Source organism: Coregonus lavaretus, assembly GCF_964263955.1.
Source record: "Coregonus lavaretus genome assembly, chromosome: 38".
NCBI classification, from domain to species: domain Eukaryota; kingdom Metazoa; phylum Chordata; class Actinopteri; order Salmoniformes; family Salmonidae; genus Coregonus; species Coregonus lavaretus.
In genome coordinates, this window is record NC_140025.1 from 6992546 (window position 1) to 7017472 (window position 24927).

The 24927-nt window shown below is 44.4% G+C and overlaps 1 protein-coding gene across 1 annotated transcript in view; it reads left to right on the plus strand.

Annotated features, from left to right (window-relative positions):
• Positions 1-23562, plus strand: part of LOC311112492 (signal transducer and activator of transcription 1-alpha/beta-like) — a 28980-nt gene extending 5418 nt beyond the window's left edge. The window contains exons 8-24 of the mRNA XM_084155626.1: positions 174-325; positions 453-611; positions 11662-11754; positions 11863-11922; positions 12018-12134; positions 12223-12226; positions 12490-12627; positions 12775-12858; positions 12968-13066; positions 13194-13391; positions 13776-13867; positions 14071-14210; positions 14719-14907; positions 15634-15709; positions 15887-15951; positions 21670-21745; positions 21923-23562. Coding sequence (XP_084011752.1) covers positions 174-325; positions 453-611; positions 11662-11754; positions 11863-11922; positions 12018-12134; positions 12223-12226; positions 12490-12627; positions 12775-12858; positions 12968-13066; positions 13194-13391; positions 13776-13867; positions 14071-14210; positions 14719-14907; positions 15634-15709; positions 15887-15951; positions 21670-21745; positions 21923-22004 — 1824 coding nt within the window. The 3' untranslated portion in view covers positions 22005-23562. The remainder of the gene's footprint in view (positions 1-173; positions 326-452; positions 612-11661; positions 11755-11862; positions 11923-12017; positions 12135-12222; positions 12227-12489; positions 12628-12774; positions 12859-12967; positions 13067-13193; positions 13392-13775; positions 13868-14070; positions 14211-14718; positions 14908-15633; positions 15710-15886; positions 15952-21669; positions 21746-21922) is intronic.
• The last annotated feature ends 1365 nt before the right edge of the window (positions 23563-24927 follow it).

The following is a 24927-nucleotide window of genomic DNA, read 5'->3' on the forward strand; positions in this document are numbered from 1 at the left end:
AAAAACATGAATAATCATGCATCAAGCACCACTAAGAATAACATGTATCATAGTCTCAGTCTGAATGACTAAGAGTGTATTATCTAGTTATAACCAGCATGCTCATATTGAAGAGTAGATGACGGTTATAGAGTAAATAATAACTATACGTTTGTTGTTGTCGCCCTCCACAGGAAGTGGTTGGCCAGTTGGCAGAGGTGCTTAACATGGCAGAGGCGGTCCAGTCAGACCTGATCTCAGAGGAGCTGCCTAAGTGGAAAAAGAGGCAGCAGAGCTCCTGTATCGGAGGACCACCCAACGCATGTCTGGACCAACTGCAGAACTGGTGAGGAGGCTAGTTCATTATTTTGGGTGTGTTGGCTGATGAAGCAAAAATATGCATTTTGGTTCTCTCCAAACAAATGGAAAATACATTTATTATTTTTCTTCATCTTCTTCTTCTTCCCCTGTAGGTTCACAGCGGTGGCGGAAAGCCTGCAGCAGGTGAGGCAGCAGCTGAAGGAGCTCCAGGAACTAGAGCAGAAGTACACATACGACAATGACCCAATCACACAGCAGAAAGGCTTACTGGAGGGGCGGGCCCTGGCACTGTTCCGGAACCTCCTAGAACGGTGAGTGTACACCTGTATTCCGATTTTAAATTAATTATCTCTCTCTCTCTCTATATATATATATATGTATACACTGCTCAAAAAAATAAAGGGAACACTAAAATAACACATCCTAGATCTGAATGAATGAAATAATCTTATTAAATACTTTTTTCTTTACATAGTTGAATGTGCAAAATCACAAAATCACACAAAAATTATCAATGGAAATCAAATTTATCAACCCATGGAGGTCTGGATTTGGAGTCACCCTCAAAATTAAAGTGGAAAACCACACTACAGGCTGATCCAACTTTGATGTAATGTCCTTAAAACAAGTCAAAATGAGGCTCAGTAGTGTGTGTGGCCTCCACGTGCCTGTATGACCTCCCTACAATGCCTGGGCATGCTCCTGATGAGGTGGCGGATGGTCTCCTGAGGGATCTCCTCCCAGACCTGGACTAAAGCATCCGCCAACTCCTGGACAGTCTGTGGTGCAACGTGGCGTTGGTGGATGGAGCGAGACATGATGTCCCAGATGTGCTCAATTGGATTCAGGTCTGGGGAACGGGCGGACCAGTCCATAGCATCAATGCCTTCCTCTTGCAGGAACTGCTGACACACTCTAGCCACATGAGGTCTAGCATTGTCTTGCATTAGGAGGAACCCAGGGCCAACCGCACCAGCATATGGTCTCACAAGGGGTCTGAGGATCTCATCTCGGTACCTAATGGCAGTCAGGCTACCTCTGGCGAGCACATGGAGGGCTGTGCGGCCCCCCAAAGAAATGCCACCCCACACCATGACTGACCCACCGCCAAACCGGTCATGCTGGAGGATGTTGCAGGCAGCAGAACGTTCTCCACGGCGTCTCCAGACTCTGTCACGTGCTCAGTGTGAACGTGCTTTCATCTGTGAAGAGCACAGGGCGCCAGTGGTGAATTTGCCAATCTTGGTGTTCTCTGGCAAATGCCAAACGTCCTGCACGGTGTTGGGCTGTAAGCACAACCCCCACCTGTGGACGTCGGGCCCTCATACCACCCTCATGGAGTCTGTTTCTGACTGTTTGAGCAGACACATGCACATTTGTTGCCTGCTGGAGGTCATTTTGCAGGGCCCTGGCAGTGCTCCTCCTGCTCCTCCTTGCACAAAGGCGGAGGTAGCAGTCCTGCTGCTGGGTTGTTGCCCTCCTACGGCCTCCTCCACGTCTCCTGATGTACTGGCCTGTCTCCTGGTAGCGCCTCCATGCTCTGGACACTACGCTGACTGACACAGCAAACCTTCTTGCCACAGCTCGCATTGATGTGCCATCCTGGATGAGCTGCACTACCTGAGCCACTTGTGTGGGTTGTAGACTCCGTCTCATGCTACCACTAGAGTGAAAGCACCGCCAGCATTCAAAAGTGACCAAAACATCAGCCAGGAAGCATAGGAACTGAGAAGTGGTCTGTGGTCACCACCTGCAAAACCAGGCCTTTATTGGGGGTGTCTTGCTAATTGCCTATAATTTCCACCTGTTGTCTATTCCATTTGCACAACAGCATGTGAAATGTATTGTCAATCAGTGTTGCTTCCTAAGTGGACAGTTTGATTTCACAGAAGTGTGATTGACTTGGAGTTACATTGTGTTGTTTAAGTGTTCCCTTTATATTTTTGAGCAGTGTATATATATACAGTACCAGTCAAAAGTTTGGACACACCTACTCATTCAAGGGTTTTTCTTTATTTTTACTATTTTCTACATTGTAGAATAATATGGAAGACATCAAAACTATGAAATAACACATATGGAATCATGTAGTAACCAAAACAGTGTTGAACAAATCAAAAGAGTGTGCAAAGCTGTCAAAGGCAAAGGCTATTTGAAGAATCTCAAATATAAAATATATTTTGATTTGTTTAACACTTTTTTGGTTACTACATGATTCCATATGTGTTATTTCATAGTTTTGATGTCTTCACTATTATTCTACAATGTAGAAAATAGTAAAAATAAAGAAAAACCCTTGAATGAGTAGCTGTGTCCAAACTTTTGACTGGTAGTGTGTGTGTGTATATATACACTACCGTTCAAAAGTTTGGGGTCACTTAGAAATGTCCTTGTTTTCGAAAGGAAAGCAATTTCTTTGTCCATTAAAATAACATAAAATTGATCAGAAATACAGTATATACATTGTTCATGTTGTAAATGGCTATTGAAGCTGGAAACGGCTGATTTTTAATGGAATATCTACATATGCGTTCAGAGGCCCGTTATAAGCAACCATCGGTCCTGTGTTCCAATGGCACGTTGTGTTTGCTAATCCAAGTTTATCATTTTAAAAGGCTAATTGATCATTAGAAAACCCTTTTGAAATTATGTTAGCACAGCTGAAAACTGTTGTGCTGATTAAAGAAGCAATAAAACTGGCCTTCTTGAGACTAGTTGAGTATCTGGAGCATCAGCAATTGTGTGTTCGATTACAGGTTCAAAATGGCCAGAAACAAATAACTTTCTTCTGAAACTCGTCAGTCTATTCTTGTTCTGAGAAATGAAGATTCCATGCGAGAAATTGCCAAGAAACTGAAGATCTCGTACAACGCTATGTATTACTCCCTTCACAGAACAGCGCAAACTGGCTCTAACCAGAATAGAAAGAGGAGTGGGAGGCCCCAGTGCACAACTGAGCAAAAGGACAAATACAATAGAGTGTCTAGTTTGAGAAACAGATGCCTCACAGGGCCTCAACTGGCAGCTTCATTAAATAGTACCCGCAAAACACCAGTCTCAACGTCAACAGTGAAGAGGCGAGTCCGGGATGCTGACCTTCTAGGCAGTTTAAAAGAAAAAGCCATATCTCAGACTGCCCATCTTAATCTTTTATTTTTAAACCCCTTTAGTCAATAGCTTGTGGCTCCTCCATTAGCAGCGATAACTTGGACAAAACGTCTCCTATAGCCAGTAATCCGTTTCTGACATCTGTTTTGAGGGCTTTTTGCCCACTCCTCCTTACCGAACTTAGGTCAGGACTTTGACTTGGCCAACCCAAAACACAAATCTTCTTTCTCCGGAGACATTCTTTGGTAGATTTGCTTGCATGCTTTGTATTATTGTTGTTGGAAGACCCATTTTCAGCCCAGATTTAGGTCCTTGACTGATGGCCTGACGTTCTGTTCAAGAATCTCCTGTTATACCTCATAATTCATGGTTCCCTTAATGATGTGGAGTCGTCCAGGTCCAGAGGAGGAAAAGCAGCCCCAGATCTTGACATTTCCACCACCATGCTTGACAGTTGGGATAAGGTTATTTTGGCGGTAGGCAGTGTTTTTGCCAAACATAGCGGTGTTGATTGTGACCAAAAAGGTCAATTTTGGACTCATCGGTTCAGAGAATGGACTTCCAGAAACCTTCAGGTTTGTCCAGGTGGTCTCTGGCAAAGTTAAGATGGCCAGTTTGGTTATTTTCTGACAGCAGAGGCTTCTTCCTAGCAACCCTCCCATGAATGGCATTTTGATTGTGTTCTTATTGTTGAAGCATGCACAGTTACCTGAGATGCAGCAAGGGAGGTCTGCAAATCTCTAGATGTTATGTTTGGGTTGGCTTTTACCTGATTTATTATTGTTATTGTGGCTCTTGGGGATATTTTGGTATTTTGGAAGGGCATCCACTTCTAGGCTGAGTTGCTGTCATGTTAAATGTTCTCCATTTGTAAATTATTTGCCTCACAGTGGACTGATGGAGCTCAAATCTTTTTGAGATTATTTTATAGCCTTCCCCAGACTGATGTGTTCTCACTACCCTCGTCCTGATGTCTTCTGAGATTTCCTTTCCTCTCGGCATGGTGTGCTTTGCATTCACCTGGATGGGTAACACCAAACTGACCAGGTTTCTTATATATATTTATCAGAGTCCCGCCCATACTCTTTCCTAACGATCTCTCCTTTGATTGGTTTATTTGGTAGCTCATTTTTTACCCACCTGATTCTACTTACCTACTTGATTTAACCAAAGCAACCTGGGGTTCACTTATTTTTGCACCTGCACTAATTCCTTTTTAATTAGGTTTTTCTACACATTTCCTATACACCAACATATGATATTGTTAAATATAAACCTGTTATGCCAGATCAAAAAGACTGGTTCTGATTAAATGAAGATTTCATGGTAAAATTTAAAAAATCTGTAATTACACAAGGGGTTCACATACTTTCAAGCAGCACTGTGTGTGTGTGTATATATATATATATATATATATATATATATATATATATATATATATACAGTGAGGGAAAAAAGTATTTGATCCCCTGCTGATTTTGTACGTTTGCCCACTGATGAAGAAATGATAAGACTATCATTTTAATGGTAGGTTTATTTGAACAGTGAGAGACAGAATAACAACAAAAAAATCTAGAAAAACACGTCAAAAATGTTATAAATTGATTTGCATTTTAATGAGGGAAATAAGTATTTGACCCCTCTGCAAAACATGACTTAGTACTTGGTGGCAAAACCCTTGTTGGCAATCACAGAGGTCAGACGTTTCTTGTAGTTGTCCACCAGGTTTGCACACATCTCAGGAGGGATTTTGTCCCACTCCTCTTTGCAGATTTTCTCCAAGTCATTAAGGTTTCAAGGCTGACGTTTGGCAACTCGAACCTTCAGCTCCCTCCACAGATATTCAATGGGATTAAGGTCTGGAGACTGGCTAGGCCACTCCAGGACCTTAATGTGCTTCTTCTTGAGCCACTCCTTTGTTGCCTTGGCCGCGTGTTTTGGGTCATTGCCATGCTGGAATACCCATCCACAACCCATTTTCAATGCCCTGGCTGAGGGAAGGAGGTTCTCAACCAAGATTTGACGGTACATGGCCCCGTCCATTGTCCCTTTGATGCGGTGAAGTTGTCCTGTCCCCTTAGCAGAAAAACACCCCCCAAAGCATAACGTTTCCACCTCCATGTTTGACGGTGGGGAGGGTGTTCTTGGGGTCATAGGCAGCATTCCTCCTCCTCCAAACACGGCGATTTGAGTTGATGCCAAAGAGCTCCATTTTGGTCTCATCGAACCACAACACTTTCACCCAGTTCTCCTCTGAATCATTCAGATGTTCATTGGCAAACTTCAGACGGGCCTGTATAAGTGCTTTCTTGAGCAGGGGGACCTTGCGGGTGCTGCAGGATTTCAGTCCTTCACGGCGTAGTGTGTTACCAATTGTTTTCTTGGTGACTATGGTCCCAGCTGCCTTGAGATCATTGACAAGATCCTCCCGTGTAGTTCTGGGCTGATTCCTCACCGTTCTCATGATCATTGCAACTCCACGAGGTGAGATCTTGCATGGAGCCCCAGGCCGAGGTGTCACGGTTTCGGCCGAGGCTGCTCCTCCTCCTGGTTCGGGCAGGCTTCGGCTTTCGCCGTCCCCGGAGTATTAGCTGCCACCGCTCTATGTGTCTGCATTTGATTGTTTTTGTCTGTCTGTATCACCTGTGTCCATTTGTGTATTGATTACGTGTCCTATAAGTTCCTTGTTTTGTTCTAGTAATTTTGTGTGTTGTTACTTCCTGCCTTTGTGTCGGAGCTTTGTGTTTGCTCCCGTTTTGTTTCGTGTATTAGTGTTTACGCGTGTGCGTATTTTTCCCTCGCCTCGTTGTTTGTTTTGAGGTCGGAGGTTTCCACTTACATTTTGATGACTATTAAAGTCTGTTGGACTTTACCTCTGTGTCCTGCGCCTGACTCCTCCACCACATCCACATCGGTATTTATGACAGAACAACACACCATTTATGGAGTCAGCAGGAACAGCGGCGGCACCCGAATCCCTGGAGGACCGGATCAATTACCAGGACACCATGATCCGGCGACTCGGGGCCGCCATGGACGAGGTGTCCAACACACTGCGCCGTTTGGTGTATCGGGAGGTGCCCACGCCTTCCCACACCATCCCAGCACCAACGGCCAGCCCTCCTCTCTCAGCACCGGAACCCAGTGGCATTCGGCTCTCGCTCCCGAGGGCATATGACGGTTCTGCAGCCGGGTGTCAGGGCTTCCTCCTGCAGGTTTAACTTTACCTTGCCACTATACACCCGGCGCCCTCGGGATACGAGAGCGTCTCCGCCCTCATCTCCTGTCTCTCCGGCAAGGCGTTGGAGTGGGCCAACGCCGAATGGAGGGGAATAGACGCCGCAACCATCACCTACGCGAAGTTTTCCCGCCGCTTCAGGACTGTCTTCGATCATCCACCTGAGGGGAAAGCGGCGGGAGAGCGTCTATTCCACCTCCGACAGGGGAAGAGGAGCGCACAGGAGTTCGCACTGGAGTTCCGGACACTAGCAGCGGATGCGGGGTGGAATGAGAGGGCCCTCATCGACCACTACCGGTGTAGCCTACGAGAGGACGTTCGTCGTGAGCTGGCCTGCAGGGACACCAACCTGTCGTTCGACCAGTTGGTGGACATCTCCATCCGTCTAGACACCCTGCTGGCTACCCGCGGACGTCCCGAGTGGGGGTCGTCCATTCCACCCTCCAGCACCTCCGAGCCGATTCCTATGGAGCTCGGGGGTGCTGGTGCTAGAGAGAGGAGGAGAGGGAACCCGAGGGAGGCCATCCCCTGCACCACCTGTGGGCGTGGAGGACACACCGCGGCCAGGTGCTGGGGAGGGTCTCCTAGGAGAGGTGACAGCAGGCCACGCACTGGGGAGTCATTTCAGGTGAGTAGGCGCCCCACTTACCCAGAGCTCTCTGTTGGTCACATGAGTATTCCTGTGAGTTTTCCACAGGTGGTACCTCATTCCCAGCATAAGGCGCTAGTAGATTCAGGCGCAGCTGGGAACTTTATTGATCGGGCATTTTGTGCTAGGTTAGGAATTCCCCTTCGGCCGGTAGAAGTTCCATTTCCTGTCCACGCATTAGACAGCCGGCCGTTGGGGTCGGGTCTGATCAGGGATGTCACAGCACCGCTGACGATGACGACGCAGGGGGGTCATGAGGAAATCATTCAGTTCTATCTGATTGACTCTCCTGCGTACCCAGTGGTGTTGGGCCTTCCCTGGTTAAGCACCCATGATCCTACCATAGCGTGGCAACAGAGGGCTCTTATGGAGTGGTCTGCCCAGTGTGTAGGGAGATGTCTAGGTGTTTCCATAGGGGCGACCTCGGTAGAGAGTCCGAACCAAGTGCCCGCACTGCGCATTCCCCCTGAGTATAAGGATTTAGCACTTGTGTTTAGCAAATCGAGGGCAGCACGGCTACCTCCTCATAGACAGGGGGACTGTGCGATAAATCTCCAGACAGGAGCAGCTCTTCCCCGGAGTCATGTGTATCCCCTGTCTCAAGAGGAAACTGCGGCTATGGAGACTTACATAGCCGAGTCCTTGGCACAGGGATACATACGGTCCTCCACTTCTCCGGTCTCCTCGAGTTTCTTCTTTGTGAAGAAGAAGGACGGGGGATTGCGCCCGTGTATTGATTACCGTAGTCTCAATCAGATCACAGTGAAATACAGTTACCCACTTCCACTGATTGCGACGATGACGGAGTCATTACGCGGAGCGCGGTTCTTCACAAAGTTGGATCTCAGGAGCGCGTACAATTTGGTGCGCATTAGGGAGGGGGATGAATGGAAAACAGCATTTAGCACCACCTCGGGTCATTACGAGTATCTCGTCATGCCATACGGGTTAATGAATGCTCCTTCAGTCTTCCAATCCTTTGTTGACGAGATTTTCCGGGACATGCATGGGTAGGGTGTAGTGGTGTACATTGACGACATTCTAGTGTATTCTTCTACACGAGCCGAGCATGTAGCCCAGGTGCGCCGAGTATTGAGACGACTGTTGGAGCATGACTTGTATGTCAAGGCAGAGAAATGCCTGTTCTTCCAGGAGTCCGTCTCCTTTTTGGGTTATCGGTTGTCCGCGTCTGGCGTGGAGATAGAGGTAGACCGGGTATCGGCTGTGCGTAATTGGCAAACTCCAACCACTGTAAAAGAGGTGCAGCAGTTCTTGGGTTTTGCTAATTACTACCGGAGGTTTATTCGGGGTTTTGGACAGGTTGCAGCTCCCATTACGTCCCTGCTAAAGGGGGGTCCGGTGCGTTTGCAGTGGTCGGCTGAGGCGGACAGGGCATTTGTCAAACTAAAGAACCTGTTCACCTCGGCTCCTGTGCTGGCGCATCCGGATCCCTCTTACCCATTCCAAGTAGAGGTAGACGCGTCCGAGACCGGTATTGGGGCAGTTCTATCACAACGGTCCGGCACGCCACCTAAACTCCGCCCCTGTGCGTTCTACTCCAAGAAGCTCAGCTCGGCGGAGAGTAACTATGATGTTGGGGACAGGGAGCTGTTAGCCGTAGTCCAGGCCCTAAAGGTGTGGAGGCATTGGCTTGAGGGGGCTCAACACCCTTTCCTCATTCTGACGGATCACCGTAACCTGGAGTACATCCGGGCAGCTAGGAGATTGAACCCTCGTCAGGCTAGGTGGAACATGTTCCTAACCCGGTTCGTTTTTAAGATCACATACATCCCTGGGTCCCAGAATGGTAAGGCAGACGCCCTGTCCCGGCGGTATGACACAGAGGAGAGGTCCAACGAGCCTACTTCCATACTGCCGGAGTCTTGTTTGGTGGCTCCTGTGGTATGGGAGGTCGATTCAGAAATCGAGCGGGCACTGCGTACCGACCCTACTCCCCCCGAGTGTCCTGTGGGGCGGACGTACGTTCCGCTCGAGATTCGTGATCGACTTATTTATTGGGCTCATACATCACCCTCCTCTGGACATCCAGGTATTGGCCGGACATTGCACTGTCTTAGCATGAAATACTGGTGGCCAACGTTAGCCAGGGATGTGAGGGTTTATGTCTCCTCCTGCTCGGTGTGTGCCCAGTGTAAGGCGCCTAGACATTTGCCCAGGGGTAAGCTACATCCCCTGCCCGTTCCACAACGACCCTGGTCCCACCTATCGGTGGATTTCGTTACCGACCTTCCCCCCTCCCAGGGGAATACCACCATTTTGGTCGTTGTGGATCGGTTTTCCAAGGCCTGTCGTCTCCTTCCCATGCCGGGTCTCCCTACTGCCCTACAAACCGCTGAGGCCCTATTCACCCATGTTTTCCGGCACTATGGGGTACCCGAGGATATAGTGTCTGACCGAGGTCCCCAGTTCACCTCCAGAGTTTGGGGGGCGTTCATGGAACGGTTGGGGGTCTCGGTAAGCCTTACCTCGGGGTACCACCCAGAGAGCAATGGGCAGGTGGAACGTGTCAACTAGGATGTGGGTAGGTTTTTGAGGTCCTATTGCCGGGACCGGCCGGAGGAGTGGTCCAGGTTCATCCCCTGGGCAGAGATGGCCCAGAACTCTCTCCGCCACTCCTCCACCAATTTAACACCCTTCCAGTGTGTTTTAGGTTATCAGCCGGTCCTGGCACCATGGCACGAGAGCCAGATCGAGGCCCCTGCGGTGGACGAGTGGATTCGGCGCTCGGAGGAGACGTGGGACGCTGCCCATGTCCATCTGCAGCGTGCCATCCGTCAACAAAAGGGCGAGCGCCGACCTTCACCGCAGTGAGTGACCGGTGTACGCACCGGGAGATCGAGTCTGGCTCTCGACTCGAAACCTGCCCCTCCGCCTGCCCTGCCGGAAGCTGGGTCGGCGGTTTGTGGGGCCCTTCAAAGTCCTGAGAAGATTGAACGAGGTGTGTTACAGGTTACAACTGCCTATAGAGTATAAAAATATTAACCCCTCGTTCCATGTGTCTCTTCTCAGGCCGGTGGTAGCTGGCCCACTCCAAGAGGATGAGATAGGAGAGACCCCTCCGCCCCCTTTGGACATCGAGGGGGCCCCGGCGTACAGAGTCCGGACCATCTTGGACTCGAGGCGCCGGATGTGTGGTCTCCAGTATCTCGTGGAGTGGGAGGGGTACGGTCCGGAGGAACGGTGCTGGGTGCCCAGGAGGGACATACTCGATCCATCCCTCCTGACTGAGTTTCACCATGGGCATCCCACGCGCCCGGGTCCGCGTCCTCCTGGCCGTCCCCGAGGCCGGGGTCGGCGCACGGCTGGAGCCGCGCGTCAAGGGGGGGGTACTGTCACGGTTTCGGCCGAGGCTGCTCCTCCTCCTGGTTCGGGCAGGCTTCGGCGTTCGCCGTCCCCGGAGTATTAGCTGCCACCGCTCTATGTGTCTGCATTTGATTGTTTTTGTCTGTCTGTATCACCTGTGTCCATTTGTGTATTGATTACGTGTCCTATAAGTTCCTTGTTTTGTTCTAGTAATTTTGTGTGTTGTTACTTCCTGCCTTTGTGTCGGAGCTTTGTGTTTGCTCCCGTTTTGTTTCGTGTATTAGTGTTTACGCGTGTGCGTATTTTTCCCTCGCCTCGTTGTTTGTTTTGAGGTCGGAGGTTTCCACTTACATTTTGATGACTATTAAAGTCTGTTGGACTTTACCTCTGTGTCCTGCGCCTGACTCCTCCACCACATCCACATCGGTATTTATGACACGAGGGAGATTGACAGGTCTTTTGTGTTTCTTCCATTTGCGAATAATCGCACCAACTGTTGTCACCTTCTCACCAAGCTGCTTGCCGATGGTCTTGTAGCCCATTCCAGCCTTGTGTAGGTCTACAATCTTGTCCCTGACATCCTTGGAGAGCTCTTTGGTCTTGGCCATGGTGGAGAGTTTGGAATCTGATTGATTGATTGCTTCTGTGGACAGGTGTCTTTTATACAGGTAACAAGCTGAGATTAGGAGCACTCCCTTTAAGAGTGTGCTCCTAATCTCAGCTCGTTAGCTGTATAAAAGACACCTGGGAGCCAGAAATCTTTCTGATTGAGAGGGGGTTAAATACTTATATCCCTTATTAAAATGCAAATCAATTTATAAAAAATTTTACATGCATTTTTCTGGATTTATTTGTTGCTATTCTGTCTCTCACTGTTCAAATAAACTACCATTAAAATTATAGACTGATCATTTCTTTGTCAGTGGGCAAACGTATAAAATCAGCAGGGGATCAAATACTTTTTTCCCTCACTGTATATACCCAAATGCCTCTATACAGTATATCACCTCTAAATTATTTGTGTCTCTATGGTGTGTCTCAGTTCCTTGGTGGTGGAGAGACAGCCCTGTATGCCCACACATCCACAGAGACCCCTGGTGCTGCAGACAAAGATGCAGTTCACTGTCAAGCTCAGGTAAGCACAAACACAACAGCACCTACCATCTGTAGTTCCTCCCATCTGTAGTTCCTATGGATCTGTCCAGGCCTGGTTGAGTTTTGATTTGTATTCGCTCTCCTCTAGATTTCTTGTGAAGCTCCAGGAATTCAACAATAAACTCAAAGTGAAAGCCTTTTTAAACAAGTAAGTAAATGAGTGTTGTGTGTTATGTCCTGCTCTTGAATTTGTGATGTGAAAACCTAACTTAATTAAATGCACTTTTTTTTTTCCTCTTTAAGTTCTCTCCCTAAATTCCCTAATCTCAACGTTCGTAAATTCAACATATTGAAAAGCAACCCAAAGGTTATGAGTATGGAGCAGTACAATGGAAGCTTGGCTGCAGAGTTTTTACATTTGTTAAGCTAGCACCATTTCAAATGGCATACAGGGCACTAAATCTGAATGACTGTCCATTTGGACCTGCACTGTCATTACTCCTTACAGCAGGGTTCCCCACATGGCGGTCATTTTATTTGTTAAAGTTGTATTTCTTATTTATTTTTTACTGTAAAAACACCAGCAAATCAGCTCCAAGTGATTTTAATTTAGAAAATCTGTTCTAAAATATTACCATGCATATTAAATAAATATGTGACTGTATACAAATGTAAGCAAGGTTTGAAATTGTTATGTTTTAGTCAAATATTATATCTGTTTGGGCTTCTTGCGGTCAATTTGTAGTATACAAATTATTTGTAATTATGTTCCGGCACCCTGACCATCCGCTCAAGAAAATATCGGCCCGCGGCTGAATCTACAGTAGTTGATGATCCCTGCATTACAGTTTATTCTTTGATCTCAACACAGAAACTGCAAGAGCAGAGAGTGCCTGGAAAAGGAAAGAAAGAGGTGAGAGACCTAAGAGAGCTGGTTTCTGATTGGTCTTAATGGGCTATAATGACCATGTAATCTGTACAGTATTTGTGAATTTCATGATAAATACTAAATACAGTCTGGTGCGGATTATGTTTGCTCTGTCTGTCCATGTTATTCCAGGGGCCTCTCATTGTGACAGAGGAGCTGCACTCCATCTGCTTTGAGTCTGAACTCCGCCAGTCAGGTCTGGAAATCAAACTAGAGGTAAGTGGTCTGAAATATAGAGACTACACTTCCATTTTCATGAGGTCCAACAGCACTCTGGCCTTATTTAATTTGATCTTGATTTTCTCCGGCCTCTGGTCCTTCTTAGACCATCTCCCTGCCAATCGTGGTCATCTCCCACATCAGCCAGCTGCCCAGTGGCTGGGCCTCCATCCTGTGGTACAACATGCTGACCAGCGAGCCCCAGGTAGAGGACCTCCCCTCTGGTTTCTCTCAAGGTTCCTTCCTTCTAGGGAGCTTTTCCTTGCCTTGAAGGCGCAATGCTGGGTTACTGTCAAGCACTTTAAAAAGGAGTGATTGATTTGTTGTAACAGAACCTGGAGTTCTTCCTGAGCCCACCTACAGTGTCCTGGGGTCAGCTGTCTGAGGTGCTGAGCTGGCAGTTCTCCTCTGTCACCAAGAGGGGACTCAATGATGAGCAGCTAGGTATGCTGGCTGACAAACTACTGGGCCAGAAAGCACAGAGAAATCCTGAGGGCCTTATCCCCTGGACCATGTTCGGTGCTGTCAAGGTAGGTTATGATTACAGTACACAGAATATAGAATATTTGGTCTCACTTTAAACAAAGTACAACTGATAAAGGAATTATATAGCATACATAAATGCTTCATAAACACTACATAAATGCTTCACAAATGGTGTAGAAAGGGTGACAACAAATCCCACTGTAGGGTGACTTGCCAAATGTGACACAATGCACAATATATGTTTATACCCCATTTATAAAATATGACATATACTTATAGATGATTTGTGAAGCATTTATGTAGTGCTTATGAAGCCTTTATGTATTCTATATAAAGCCTTCATAAGTTGTACTTTGTTTAACATATTTACAGTTCATAAAGATATATAAGGAAGATATCTAGTAAGTGTTTCCCTGTATCTACTATAGAGCCAGAGTGAGAAGAGCTTTCCCTTCTGGCTGTGGATCGAAGCCATCCTGGACCTCATCAAGAGACATCTGCTGTCCCTGTGGAACGATGGGCGAGTTATTCTTGACTCTTTTTGGAGTTCCACCTTACAAAAGCAAACAACTAGTGGTCTTATAGGGATGCCATATTAGCCGACTGGCTACATTTACAGACATGATGAACAATGTGCATTGTCCCTGCCTACTAAACCGAATACAGTAATAGAAGTACCAAAGGAAGTAATGAAGACATGTTGCTTGTTCTCTCCCACTACAGCTGCATCCTGGGCTTTGTGAGTAAGGAGAGGGCAAAGACCATGCTGACTGGGAAGTGTCCAGGTACGTTCCTGCTGCGCTTCAGTGAGCGTAGCAGAGAAGGAGCCATCACATTCACTTGGGTGGAACACGACCTATACGGTGAGTAGCACACACACTGGAGCCATTTAATATTAAAGGTGCTATTTTTTTTATTTATTTTTTTATTTAACCTTTATTCTAGCAGGGTGGAATCCTGGGTGGAATCCAGAAGGCAGGATGGTAGTATAGAAAGAACCAACCCAAAAAAAAAAAAAAAAAACTGACTTGCCCAAAAAGCACCAATCCATTAAAATGTAGATTATTCTCAAGATGGTTCCATAAGTGAGGTGCGAAGAAACTAAAATCCCTTTTACCTAAATCTCTAGTGACAGAAGGAATTTCAAGAGTTAACCATCCCTGTGACTTAGTATGGTATCTCATACTTCTATAGGTTAGTAACAATGTTAGGTAAAGGCAGTTTTTTTTGCAAAAGGGCTTTCTAAATTAACACAATGCATTGTTTCGACCTATGCGACGTCAAAGAGGGCCAGCCGACTTTCTGATAGAGAATGCAATGATGAGTGCTAAACCTGTCGCCAGTGATATAGCTGTCGCCCATGTTCCACAGATAAGCCTGTATTCCATGCGGTGGAGCCCTACACCAAGAAGGAGCTGTCTGCCGTCTCTCTGCCTGACATCATCCGCACCTACAAGGTGATGGCAGCTGAGAACATCCCAGAGAACCCACTCCGCTTCCTCTACCCAGACATCCCCAAAGACAAGGCCTTCGGAAAGTACTACGCCAGGGCCTCAGAGGGTAAGCAGCCAGCGACCTTTTTGTTTCAAATCATAGATTATTTACAGGGACTCGTGAGAAGGTCACCCGTGACTGTGAGGTAAAGCATTTATGAAATTAATAGGATTTAACTTCTAATAAAAAAAAAATTCTAAAGAAGATTTTTGGGGGATGCTTTCCTATAGCTCTGATGCATTTCAGACACCTCAAACCATACTTCCTTTCGATTTATTTTTGGCCATGTATGAATGGGTTATTCAGTGTGTTTCTATGGGCTAATAGCAGTAAGGTCAAATTCAATCATTCATCAAATACTTTTTATATATTTTAGGGGGATACCTACAGGGGTCATAAAACTCTAAATCAAATACCTAAATGGTCCATCTTATGATCATAATAAAACAATTTTATATGTTAGCTTTGTAGATATCGCCTTAGACTCCTAGGGGTTAAGCTTGTGGGCATCGTAGAGCAAAACAGCTGAACGGTAGAGGGTGATATTTGTTTCTGGCTCAAACCGTTCGGACTTGAGAGGTTTATGCAAAAACGCAGAAGTCTCTATCTTAAACAGACAGAATTTTATGGCCGTGTTTCTTTAAATGTTGATTAGAAAATAGAAACGATACAATTAGGGATTCTATTTCTATGTTTAAAATCCCCTCAATGACCATGTCTGGTAAACCTTTGGGAATGTTTATTATTACCAACACCTCTGTCTTACATCTGGTCCACCATTTTGTTTTTCAGCATCTGAGCCCATGGACGTGGAGAGTCCCATCGACACAGGATACATAAAGACATTTTTCATATCAGTGTCAGAATTGTAAGTTCAGAGTAGGCTACCCTTCATACGTTACAGATATCTTAATATATTACATATAGGCTAAAGGTACAACAAAATGTGTATTTAATACAGGAAGACATTTTATTTGCAATATTCTGGTTTGGGTATAATCCATTATCTGATTTAACTGACTGTTATTTTCGGAATGTGTTTTAGTCACCCAAGTGGACCAGTGCTCCATTGTTGGAGGGGAAGTCCTAAGGATATTGTTTGCTGCTGTGGTAAGTGCAATTTCCCGTCTGGGGCTTTACTGTGATAAACAGTAAACTCATTTGTACAGATGTAGCCTGGCTGTACAGTAGGGGAGAGTGGGGTATGTTGAGCAATGTTTTACATTCAGCATTACTATGTCAAGGGAAATATACACTCGTAGAAAAAAGGGTTCTAAAAGGGTTCTGTGGCTGTCCCCATAGGAGAACCCGTTTTGGTTCAAGGTAGAACTATGTTAGGTTTCATGTAGAACCCTCTGTAGAAAGGGTTCTACATGCAACCCAAAAGGGTTATATCTGGAACCAAAAGGGGTTATTCAAAGGGTTCTCCTATGGGGACAGCCAAAGTACCCTATTTGGTTCTAGATAGCACCTTTCTTTCTAAGAGTGTAGTATTCTTTCTAAAAAAGCTATCTACACTGAACAAAAATATAAACGTAACATGTAAAGTGTTGGTCCCATGTTTCATGAGCTGAAATAAAAATTCCCAGAAATTTTCCATACGCACAAAAAGCTTAATTCTCTCAAATGTTCTGCTCAAATTTGTTTACATCCCTGTTAGTGAGCATTTCTCCTTAGCCAAGAGAATCCATCCACCTGGCAGGTGTGGCATATCAAGAAGCTGATTAAACAGCATGATCATTACACAGGTGCTGGGGACAACAAAAGGCCACTTTAAAATGTGCAGTTTTGTCATGCAACACAATGCCACAGATGTGTCAAGTTTTGAGAGAGCGTACAATTGGCATGCTGACTGCAGGAATGTCCACCAGAGCTGTTGCCAGAGAATTTAATGTTAATTTCTCTACCATAAGCTGCCTCCAAAGTCGTTTTAGAGAGGAGTATTTCTGTCTATAATAAAGCCATTTTTTGCAGAAAAACTTATAATAATAATATGCCATTTAGCAGACGCTTTTATCCAAAGCGACTTACAGTCATTATTCTGATTGGCTGCTCAGTGGGTGGGCCTGGCTGCCAGGTGGGTGGGCCTATCCCTCCAATACCCACCCATGGCTGCACCCCTGCCCAGTCATGTGAAATCCATAGATTAGGGCATTATTTATTTATTTCAATTTACTGATTTTCCTTATATGAACTGTAACTCAGTAAAATCTTTTAAATTGTTGCATTTATGTTTTTGTTCAGTATACAGTGAGGGAAAAAAGTATTTGATCCCCTGCTGATTTTATACGTTTGTCCACTGACAAAGAAATGATCAGTCTATAATTTTAATGGTAGTTTATTTGAACAGTGAGAGACAGAATAGCAACAAAAAAATCCAGAAAAATACATGTACATTTTTTTATAAATTGATTTGCATTTTAATGAGGGATATAAGTATTTAACCCCCTCTCAATCAGAAAGATTTCTGGCTCCCAGGTGTCTTTTATACAGCTAACGAGCTGAGATTAGGAGCACACTCTTAAAGGGAGTGCTCCTAATCTCAGCTTGTTACCTGTATAAAAGACACCTGTCCACAGAAGCAATCAATCAATCAGATTCCAAACTCTCCACCATGGCCAAGACCAAAGAGCTCTCCAAGGATGTCAGGGACAAGATTGTAGACCTACACAAGGCTGGAATGGGCTACAAGACCATCGCCAAGCAGCTTGGTGAGAAGGTGACAACAGTTGGTGCGATTATTCGCAAATGGAAGAAACACAAAAGACCTGTCAATCTCCCTCGGCCTGGGGCTCCATGCAAGATCTCACCTCGTGGAGTTGCAATGTTCATGAGAACGGTGAGGAATCAGCCCAGAACTACACGGGAGGATCTTGTCAATGATCTCAAGGCAGCTGGGACCATAGTCACCAAGAAAACAATTGGTAACACACTACGCCGTGAAGGACTGAAATCCTGCAGCACCCGCAAGGTCCCCCTGCTCAAGAAAGCACTTATACAGGCCCATCTGAAGTTTGCCAATGAACATCTGAATGATTCAGAGGAGAACTGGGTGAAAGTGTTGTGGTTAGATGAGACCAAAATGGAGCTCTTTGGCATCAACTCAACTCGCCGTGTTTGGAGGAGGAGGAATGCTGCCTATGACCCCAAGAACACCCTCCCCACCGTCAAACATGGAGGTGGAAACGTTATGCTTTGGGGGGTGTTTTTCTGCTAAGGGGACAGGACAACTTCACCGCATCAAAGGGACAATGGACGGGGCCATGTACCGTCAAATCTTGGTTGAGAACCTCCTTCCCTCAGCCAGGGCATTGAAAATGGGTCGTGGATGGGTATTCCAGCATGACAATGACCCAAAACACACGGCCAAGGCAACAAAGGAGTGGCTCAAGAAGAAGCACATTAAGGTCCTGGAGTGGCCTAGCCAGTCTCCAGACCTTAATCCCATAGAAAATCTGTGGAGGGAGCTGAAGGTTCGAGTTGCCAAACGTCAGCCTCGAAACCTTAATGACTTGAAGAAGATCTGCAAAGAGGAGTGGGACAAAATCCCTCCTGAGATGTGTGCAAACCTGGTGGCCAACTACAAGAAATGTCTGACCTCTGTGATTGCTAACAAGGGTTTTGCCACCAAGTACTAAGTCATGTTTTGCAGAGGGGTCAAATACTTGTTTCCCTCATTAAAATACAAATCAATTTATAACATTTTTGACATGCGTTTTTCTAGATTTTTTTGTTGTTATTCTATCTCTCACTGTTCAAATAAACCTACCTTAAAAATTATAGACTGATCATTTCTTTGTCAGTGGGCAAACGTACAAAATCAGCAGGGGATCAAATACTTTTTTCCTTCACTGTATATATATACACTACCAGTCAAAAGTTTGGACACACCTACTCATTCAAGGGGTTTTCTTTATTTTTACTATTTTTTACATTGTAGAATAATAGTGAAGACTTCAAAACTATGAAATAACACATATGGAATCATGTAGTAACCAAAAAAGTGCTAAACAAATCAAAATTTCTTTTATATTTGAGATTCTTCAAATAGCCACCCTTTGCCTTGATGACAGCTTTGCTCACAATTGGCATTCTCTCAATCAGCTTCATGAAGTAGTCACCTGGAATGCATTTCAATTAACAGGTGTGCCTTGTTAAAAGTTAATTTGTGGAATTTCTTTCCTTCTTAATGTGTTTGAGCCAATCAGTTGTGTTGGGACAAGGTAGGGGGGTATACAGAAGATAGCTCTATTTGGTAATAGACCAAGTCCATATTATGGCAAGAAAAGATCAAATACAGTGGGGGAAAAAAGTATTTAGTCAGCCACCAATTGTGCAAGTTCTCCCACTTAAAATGATGAGAGAGGCCTGTAATTTTCATCATAGGTACACGTCAACTATGACAGACAAAATGAGAAAAAAAAATCACATTGTAGGATTTTTAATGAATTTATTTGCAAATTATGGTGGAAAATAAGTATTTGGTCAATAACAAAAGTTTCTCAATACTTTGTTATATACCCTTTGTTGGCAATGACACAGGTCAAACGTTTTCTGTAAGTCTTCACAAGGTTTTCACACACTGTTGCTGGTATTTTGGCCCATTCCTCCATGCATATCTCCTCTAGAGCAGTGATGTTTTGGGGCTGTCGCTGGGCAACACAGACTTTCAACTCCCTCCAAAGATGTTCTATGGGGTTGAACTCTGGAGACTGGCTAGGCCACTCCAGGACCTTGAAATGCTTCTTACGAAGCCACTCCTTCGTTGCCCGGGCGGTGTGTTTGGGATCATTGTCATGCTGAAAGACCCAGCCACGTTTCATCTTCAATGCCCTTGCATTTTCACTCAAAATCTCACGATACATGGCCCCATTCATTCTTTCCTTTACACGGATCAGTCGTCCTGGTCCCTTTGCAGAAAAACAGCCCCAAAGCATGATGTTTCCACCCCCATGCTCCACAGTAGGTATGGTGTTCTTTGGATGCAACTCAGCATTCTTTGTCCTCCAAACACGACGAGTTGAGTTTTTACCAAAAAGTTATATTTTGGTTTCATCTGACCATATGACATTCTCCCAATCCTCTTCTGGATCATCCAAATGCACTCTAGCAAACTTCAGATGGGCCTGGACATGTACTGGCTTAAGAAGGGGAACACGTCTGGCACTGCAGGATTTGAGTCCCTGGCGGCGTAGTGTGTTACTGATGGTAGGCTTTGTTACTTTGGTCCCAGCTCTCTGCAGGTCATTCACTAGGTCCCCCCGTGTGGTTCTGGGATTTTTGCTCACCGTTCTTGTGATCATTTTGACCCCACGGGGTGAGATCTTGCGTGGAGCCCCAGATCGAGGGAGATTATCAGTGGTCTTGTATGTCTTCCATTTCCTAATAATTGCTCCCACAGTTGATTTCTTCAAACCAAGCTGCTTACCCATTGCAGATTCAGTCTTCCCAGCCTGGTGCAGGTCTACAATTTTGTTTCTGGTGTCCTTTGACAGCTCTTTGGTCTTGACCATAGTGGAGTTTGGAGTGTGACTGTTTGAGGTTGTGGACAGGTGTCTTTTATACTGATAACAAGTTCAAACAGGTGCCATTAATACAGGTAACGAGTGGAGGACAGAGGAGCCTCTTAAAGAAGAAGTTACAGGTCTGTGAGAGCCAGAAATCTTGCTTGTTTGTAGGTGACCAAATACTTATTTTCCACCATAATTTGCAAATCAATTCATAAAAAATCCTACAATGTGATTTTCTGGAGAAAAAAAATCTCAATTTGTCTGTCATAGTTGAAGTGTACCTATGATGAAAATTACAGGCCTCTCTCATCTTTTTAAGTGGGAGAACTTGCACAATTGGTGGCTGACTAAATACTTTTTTCCCCCACTGTAAGCGAAACGACAGTCCATCATTACTTTTAAGACATGAAGGTCAGTCAATCCGGAAAATGTCAAGAACTTTGAAAGTTTCTTCAAGTGCAGTCGCAAAAACCATCAAGTGCTATGATGAAACTAGCTCTCATGAGGACCGCCACAGGAAAGGAAGACCCAGAGTTACCTCTGCTGCAGAGGATAAGTTAATTAGAGTTACCAGCCTCAGAAATTACAGCCCAAATAAGTGCTTCACAGAGTTCAAGTAACAGACACGTCTCAACATCAACTGTTCAGAGGAGACTGTGTGAATCAGGCCTTCATGGTCGAATTGCTGCAAAGAAACCACTACTAAAGGACACCAATAATAAGAAGAGACCTGCTTGGGCCAAGAAACACGAGCAATGGACATTAGACCGGTGGAAATGTGTCCTTTTGTCTGGAGTCCAAATTGGAGATTTTTGGTTCCAAATATAAAATATATTTTTGATTTGTTTAACACTTATTTTGTTACTACATGATTCCATATGTGTTATTTTATAGTTTTGATGACTTCACTATTATTCTACAATGTAGAAAATAGTAAAAATAAAGAAAGACCCTTGAATGAGTAGGTGTGTCCAAACTTTTCACTGGTACTGTATATAAAAAAACTCTACATAAAAATGAAGAAAGGTACCATAGTCTTAGAAGAATTCTTCAAAGTAGCTCAACCAGCTTCACCTGGAATGCTTTTCCAATAGTCTTGAAGGAGTTCCCACATATGCTGAGCACTTGTTGGCTGCTTTTCCTTCACTCTGCAGTCCAACTCATCTCAATTGGGTTGAGAAAAAATAGAAATGATAAAATTAGGGATTCTATTTCTATGTTTAAAATCCCCTCAATGACCATGTCTGTTAAACCTTTGGGTATGTTTATTATGACCAACACCTCTGTCTTACATCTGGTCCACCATTTTGTTTTTCAGCATCAGAGCCCATGTACGTGGAGAGTCCAACCGGCACAGGATACATAAAGACATTTTTCATATCAGTGTCAGAAGTGTAAGTTCAGAGTAGGCTACCCTTCATACGTTACATATATCTTAATCTATTACATATAGGCTAAAGGTACAACAAAATGTGTATTTAATACAGGAATACATTTTATTTGCAATATTCTGGTTTGGGTATAATCCATAATCTGATTTAACTGACTGTTATTTTCGCAATGTGTTTTAGTCACCCATCTAGACTTCAAAACAAAATGATGCTCATGTCGCCAGACGTGTTTGAAGAGCTGGAACGTCAACTCCATTGTTGAAGTGGAAGTGGATGTTATTGCTGCTGTGGTAAATGCAATTTCCCCTCTGGTGCTTTACTGTGATAAACAGTAAACTCATTTGTACAAATGTAGCCTGGCTGTACAGTAGGGGAGATTGGGGTATGTTGAGCAATTTTTTACATTCAGCATTACTATGTCAAGGAAATGTAAACACTTAGAAGAAAGGGTTCCAAAAGGGTTCTGTGGCTGTCCCCATAGGAGAACCCTTTTTTGTTCCAGGCAGAACCCTTTTTGGTTCCAAGTAGAACTTTGTTAGGTTCCATGTAGCACCCTTTCTACCGGGATCCAAAAGGGTTCTATCTGGAACCAAAAGGGGTTGTCATGACTCTCATGTGATGGTCCCACGTGAGAAGCCTTAGATCAGAATACAGAGAAGCAACAGTCTACAGATCTCTATCTCTCTTTCCCACAGAACAAAGGAGGGATTGATAAGGGGAGGTTTTATGACACCTCACGCCAAATCCTAAATGGTTTGCAGCAAATTACTCCTTGTTGTTCCCTAGCATTGGTAATCTGAATGTCTCTGGAACAGTATATTTCATCATACAATGTTGAGAATGTCTATTTTGTGTTGTCATTAAAACCTTTATATAAACGTTATAATGAAAATATTGTAACTTGAAGAGCTTTCATACTGTGCCTTTCAAGTTTGCATCCGTTACAATGTGTAGGAAATATCCAGGAGGAAGATAATATTTTTGTAAAGATAGGAAGATGATTTTGGTTCTCTAATGAAATCATAGTGTTCATAATACTTTGCCCCAGTAACTAGCCACGCCCACGGAAGCTCAGAAAGAGTGTCCGCATGACGTAAACACCCTCTTTACCAGAATGTATAAAAGGTTGAGTTAAGAATTAACAGATTAGACTAGACGGACCTGAAGCTGCAGCTAGGTCTATATTGGTCCCGACCCTGAAAACCAACACACGGTTGAAGAAGACGAAGGAGCCTCTAAACAGTCAATGCTACGGTTGAGAAAATGTTCTAAGTACTGTATCTAAGAAAGTGAATTTAAGTAGGACCATCCGGCTACTCTCTTCAAATCATTGTCAACGACACTGTTCTCATCACCCATCGACACGGATCTTCGACACGGCTGATTAGCCGTCCTCAGAAGATCACCCTCCTAGTCCACAGACTACAGAACCAGACAACTATCATCCAGAACACGAGGAGAAGACCCCATCGAGCCCTTTCCACTGAGGCCTGGGTCCAACAGAGTTACACGACCTCCAACACGTCAACATATGCATTACTTCTTATCAAACGGGCGGCAGTTCGGGGCAAGGTATTAGGATTACTGTGAGAGTAGTTCCCAAATGTATCCAAGTGTTGCTTCTCTTCCTCTCTCGCTTTCTCTCTTTCTTTAACTCTCCATCTTTTGTAACAAGTGTAATATTTTGCTAGTCCGCTAGGGACCCGTTTTCATTGTATTAACTTTCTAAATCCCTAACCTATACCATGTATGTGTTGTATCTTGTGTTATCATTTTAATTAGTTAGTAAATAAATAATTAAATCAATTTGTGTGGTATGGAATGATCAGTAAGACCTGGTTTTGTGCAGATTTAAGGAGTCTACGACTTTCAGAATGATACTTAATGAGGTAAATGATTAAGTGACTGTTAAATGATATAAGAGATATCTAGATATCTTTATAGTTAATTCGGGAAACGGTAACTCGTTAAACAACTTTTCTCGTGGTGCCCCAAATTCCTAATGAGTTAATTGTTACATTATTAATTGAATCTAGTAACAAATAAACATAGGTAATTATTCGATAAATAACAGTCACACATTAATGAAAGTCACGTCACGATATAATGGAGCCCCTGTGCGAGGCTAAAATAGAACTAGGCCTTACTGTTGAATTCAGTCTATAGGAATTGTGTAGCAAGATACGTTATACACCAATAGCGCTGTAGGCAGGATTATTGTTAAGGGTGGTGTGTGTTTCCACTTGAACAAGATACTAGTAGGGAGAGATTGACTCCGGTGTTGTATATCTAACGAAAAGTCAGTGTGTAGGGGATTTACTGAATGCTACGAGCTAGGCCAATGTAGGTATTAAGAGAAACAGACTAGTTGAGCCAAACGTGGGACTATTTCTGTCTCTCGCGTTTCAGGAGCGAGTAGACTCTGTCATTATTAATTTCTAGAAAGAGGACATATGGGCCCGCAAATTATAGACATTTGAGTAGATTTGTTCATTTGACTGAAATGGGATGATTATCCCTCCATCTCTCTCGTTCCAGTAGTGTAGAGAGATAAAGGCAAAACAATTAATACAAATCTGCGTGTTCCGGTAAAATATTGCTAGCAAAGAATCGCCGAAAGGGTTAACGTGAGACGTTATTAATAAACCACTTCCCTTATTAAAGGGGACCCTGTGTGTGGTGGGAAGTGAGGTTCCCTGTTCAAGTAGGGTGATTTTGCACTAGATGCTAAGCTAACGAAGGGAGAGCAGACATTTTTGTTTTTCCCTTTGTTCCAACGGAAGTTCCGCCCCTCGGGACTCCCGTTTGATTTCAAACCTTTTTCAGGGTTGGTCATTTGGAGAAGGTCCAAATGTATTTGTTCAAACCAATGATACAATTTAAACTTTCTCCACATTAACCTAGATACAGCAACGCTTTTCAGGTTAATTCAAGTTTAATTCCCATACAGCCTATACAGGTATGATTAATCATTATCATTGATTAATCAATTCAATTTGCTTTTGCAAGTTCATTGGAGCCAACTCCTTCACGGGAATCCCATGTGGTTCCAGCCCGTAGGGATAAGTGACCCTGGTGGGGAATGTATACTCACATTTGAGCTGCATTTGAGAAGGATCAATTAAAAGATCTGGCAAAAACTTATGACGGTGAACTTGGAGAACAAACTCTTTAACAAAATCGTC